The sequence below is a fragment of the Peromyscus californicus genome, unplaced genomic scaffold (assembly GCF_007827085.1).
Source record: "Peromyscus californicus insignis strain IS unplaced genomic scaffold, ASM782708v3 Scaffold_20__1_contigs__length_68692818, whole genome shotgun sequence".
In the NCBI taxonomy this organism is placed as follows: domain Eukaryota; kingdom Metazoa; phylum Chordata; class Mammalia; order Rodentia; family Cricetidae; genus Peromyscus; species Peromyscus californicus.
Window position 1 is genome coordinate 63,078,470 of NW_026294503.1, and position 4,448 is coordinate 63,082,917.

The 4,448-nt window shown below is 45.7% G+C and overlaps 1 protein-coding gene across 1 annotated transcript; it reads right to left on the bottom strand.

Moving 5' to 3' along the window:
• Positions 1-318: 318 nt before the first annotated feature.
• LOC128116333 (olfactory receptor 8S1-like) lies at positions 319-1,236 on the bottom strand. Its single transcript, XM_052747507.1, has one exon. It carries the CDS (start codon positions 1,234-1,236, stop codon positions 319-321), a length of 918 nt encoding a protein of 305 aa, XP_052603467.1.
• Positions 1,237-4,448: the final 3,212 nt, after the last annotated feature.

A 4,448-nucleotide genomic window follows, 5' to 3' on the forward strand; every position in this document is an offset into this window, starting at 1 on the left:
TAATATTTTTAAATGTGGAGGAGTAATGAGCTGCAAAAAGCAATAGCTATTTATACCGATATGAAAGATAAACATTTCTGGAAGATGAGCTCCCGGAAAAGAGGATTCACTGACTCATTTATCCTTTTCTGAATACGGCTCATCATTCTAAGAGTTCTCTGGTTCTTCACAAACATTTCCAAAAAGGCAAGAGGCATGTCCCCAATGGCACCTTCCATTATGAACAACCAAAAACTCTCCTTCAAGTCCATTATTTGACACATAGCACCACAGTTCCATGTCTGATTTATTATAATGTTGTGTCTGAAACATAAGAGGTTAAAAATGCTTTCTGATCATTCTTCTCACAGACGCCTTCACCTCCTTGTTCTTCAGGCTGTAGATGAGGGGGTTCAGCATGGGGGTGATCAGGCTGTATTGCAAAGAGAAGACCATTTCCAGGGGGGACCCTGAAGCTGGTAAAAGGTAGCTGATGAAACCTGAGCCATAGAACGAGATCACAGTCGTGAGGTGGGACAAGCAGGTGGAGAAGGCCTTGCTTCTGCCTGCCGTGGAGCTGACCCTCAGGACAGTGGAGACAATTCGGGCATAAGAGCCAACAATCATAACAAGGGTCCCAAAGAAATGCACCACCGAGGAGCAGAGCAGGAGTGTGAAGTTGGTAGAGGTATCGGAGCAGGACAGAGGGAAGAGAGAAGACAGCTCACAGCTGAAGTGAGGAATCGCTTGGTCCTCACAGAAATCTAAACTGACAGCCAGGAGGATATTGAGGAGAGCATCAACAAAGGCCAGACCCCAGGAGAGCCACACCAGCCCCACACAGAGCCGGTGACTCATCACCCGGCTGTAGAGCAAAGGTGAGCTGATGGCGACGTAGCGGTCGTAGGCCATGGCAGCGAGGAGACAGGCCTCGGTGCCACCAGTGGCGAACACAAAGAAGGCCTGAGCCAAGCAGCTTTCAACACAGATGGTTTTGTCCTCAGAAAGTAGATTCTCCAGCATCTTGGGAGCTGTGACAGATGAGTGGCACAGGTCTAGGAAGGACAGTTGTCTCAAGAAGAAATACATGGGTGTGTGGAGGTGGGAATCGGCCGCGATCACGAGCAGCATCAAGGAGTTTCCCACCAGAGTGAGGAGGTAGACCAGAAGGAAGAGGGCAAAGAGTAGCGGCCGAAGGTAGGGGTCGGTGGACAGTCCAAGGAGTACGAACTCTCGGACAGCACTGTGGTTTCTCATGGCTGCAGAGAGGGGACAAACAAGATCCATCAAGACCCCTCGTGCCCCGTGGCTACCCCAGATTGAAATCTTGTTATACATAAATCCCTGCTCACCTATTTAAAAATGGCCTCCCTGACCACTGCTATGCCGTTATTAATCATCAACATTATCTTTTATTATGAAGCCTTTTTTCTGAGCTCAGTGTTATCTGGCTACTGAGAGTGATTCATTTGAGAAACGTTTCTGATCAGAGATAGAGAAAAATCCCAAGAGTGAATTACTCAAGAGATAAAGAGAGGGGACTAGATCTAGATGAGAAGGATTTAAGCAGATGCATGAACACTGTGTATTCTTCAAACATTAGAAGAAAAAACCAGGAGTGCTGGACTAGGCACACGAGAACCAGAATCCTTACTTCACAGCTTCCATTTACCTTTAAATGAGATCTTTGCTTGTGCGAGTGAGTATACATGTCCATTAACATGCTCACTTGCCCGCAAGAAATTGTAAATTCTGAAAGTTTCTGTTTTGGTTTTGCCTAATGCCTGAAATATCATCCATCATTGATTTGTGCAAGCCATATGTCAAATTTAAAACAAACAATTACCAGATACAACATGAAAGGCTTTCTTTCAGATCCAAGCACTACTGTAGGGATGGAGGGTGAAGTTAATTGACTCTTACCCAAGAGAAAAAAACTCCTTGAGAGCTCTTCATCTCAGAACCACATAAAAGGCATCATGCATAATAACTGGACCTCGGTGTTCATCCTTGATGGAAAGAATAAGAGACAGAGGCAGACAGAAAGAGGGAGGGAGAGAGAGGTGAGAGAAAGAGAGAGAGAGAGAGAGAGAGAGAGAGAGGAGAGGGGAGAGGGGACAAGCCAATCTATCTAACTGAAGTGTGAGCTTCTACGCAGTTGGAAGTCCCTGTGCCAGCAGGCATTTGGCACAAGCAGAAGGGAGAAAACCAAAAGGCACCAAAGCAGAACCGAACCCACTTTAAACGTGTCCTGACTGTGCCCCAGTCCTTCCTCTTCCTCCTTCTCCAATTAGATATGCCGTGGTGTTGGTCAAGGGGGGTGCCTTGCTTGGTTTTGTTTTGTGGAGCCTTCTTTAAAACTGGAGCAGTCAGCCTTACGTAAGTTAGAACTCAGCAATACCCACCACTACGGAGAGCCCTGCTGTGCAGTCAACTGACAAAGATTAGGACAGGAGCTGGGGAAGAGTTAGCAGAGCGCCACACAGCAGCAGAGGCCATCTTTCAGAGCACCTATTCCTGCGTGCCAGGACGAACAGCAAACAGGAAAGCACACTGCCTCTCACCCACCACAACATCCTGGTGCCTAACAGTCACCCTAACATGGCAGACCACTTAGTGAGGCTGCTCACAGCAAGGGACAAAAAAGAATGAGGTCACGCCTAGGTGGGGACACAGTGAGAAAGCAGGCAGGCGCCTGCAAGCCAGGGGAAGGGCCTCCAGGGAAACGGACCTTATTGTCACCTTGAGCTTGGACTGCCAGCGTCCCCAGAAGCACAATAGAATCTTCTGCTATTACAACAATAACTGCAGAAGAATTGCTTAGCGCTGAGCACCATCTTGAAGAACAGTGAAGGACTGCCTGTGTTCTGGAAGGCTTCACATCCCCCCTGTTCAAGACAAATGCCTGTCGAGACGGCTCAGCAGGTAAAGGTGCTTGCTACCAAGCCTGATGACCTGAGTTCCATCCCTGGGGTCATCCCCCACCCCCGTGGCGGAAGAAGAGAACGGACTCCCACATGCTGTCCCCTGCACTCCACACATGTGCTGTGGCACGTGTCTGCCCACACTCACATGCAAACACCCATAAAAGACTCAGGATTAGATATCACCTGAATTGTTGACAATGGTCTTAGGGTAGCAGAGGGGCTGAGGACATCCAGGAGGACACGCTTGTTTGTGTGAGGTGAAGGGTTAAGTAGTGACAGAATGAATAATGTTCAAGTGACATTGTCCTCCTGTACTTCCAAATGATTCAGCGGGGCAAATTCTGCAGGTGCACAAGCACAAAGCTGTGGAAATGGAAAGATGAGTCCCTACAGTAAGCAGAACAGTAATGCTTGACTCTAGGCTGAATTATAATAGTGTCTGAATCTTTCAACTTCCTTGTATGCTTCAAGTTATTCAAATTTTAAAATGTCTTTAAGGGCTGAGGTGGCCGTCAGTTTTTGCCTTGCAGAACACGAGCACAGCAGCTAGAATCCGCACATAAAGAGCTGGCTGTGGTGACCTGCAGGGAGAGAGATGGCGGGTCCTGGAGCTGACTGGCAGGCCAGCCTAGCTTACTTATAGAGTTCCAGGCCGGCGCCAGACACTGTCAGAAGCAAAAACGAAGGGCTGGAGAGATGGTTCAGTGATCAGGAACACTGGCTACTCTTCCAAGGACCTATGTTCAATTTCTTCGCACCTACATGGTGGTTCACAGGTGTCTGTAACTCCAGTCCCAGGGGATCACATGCCCTCTTCATGCCTCTGTGGACACCAGATATGCACATGGTGCATAGACATGCATGCAGGCAAAACACCCATACACACAAAATAACTTTTTAAAAAATGAGAAACAAAAAAGATACCTAATGACCAATACCCAAATTATCTTTGGGCTCTATATGCACGTACCCAAACATGTACACTCATCCACACATGAACACACACACACAAAATGTTCTTCCATGATTTAATTAAATACACACATGTAAATTAAATGATTAACTTTTACTTAATTAACAAACTTACCCATCAAGAGAATTAGAATTAACACAAAATAATATTTTAATGCAATTATATATGCATTTATATGTGTGTGTGTACACACATATCTGTTATTGCATATTTCCCGTATTTACAAAGCTACCTCATGTGTGATGTAAGCTTCTGGTAAACTGATATGCTTGGTGTACATGCTCTCCTTCTAACCTTATCAATATACTCTCTAAATATATATTATATATTTAAATATGTAATTAAAACATGTTTATGTCCCTTTTTTTGTTAAGTGACAGAATCGTTATCTCTGTGAGACAAAAATATACATAGAACTCCCTGAGTCTACATAAAAGATGTCAGACAGAAAAGTAACCCAGGAATCCGCTTCAGATCGCTTCAAGTCCCTACAGTAGAATGAGAGGGTTAAGATTTATCAGCGTGAGGAAAAGTCACAGAAGCAAAATCAAGCCAGTTATTTTCTCTGT

Excerpts from the sequence above, each read along its gene's own strand:
- LOC128116333 (XM_052747507.1), bottom strand. The coding sequence starts at position 1,236 with ATGAGAAACCACAGTGCTGTCCGAGAGTTCGTACTCCTTGGACTGTCC.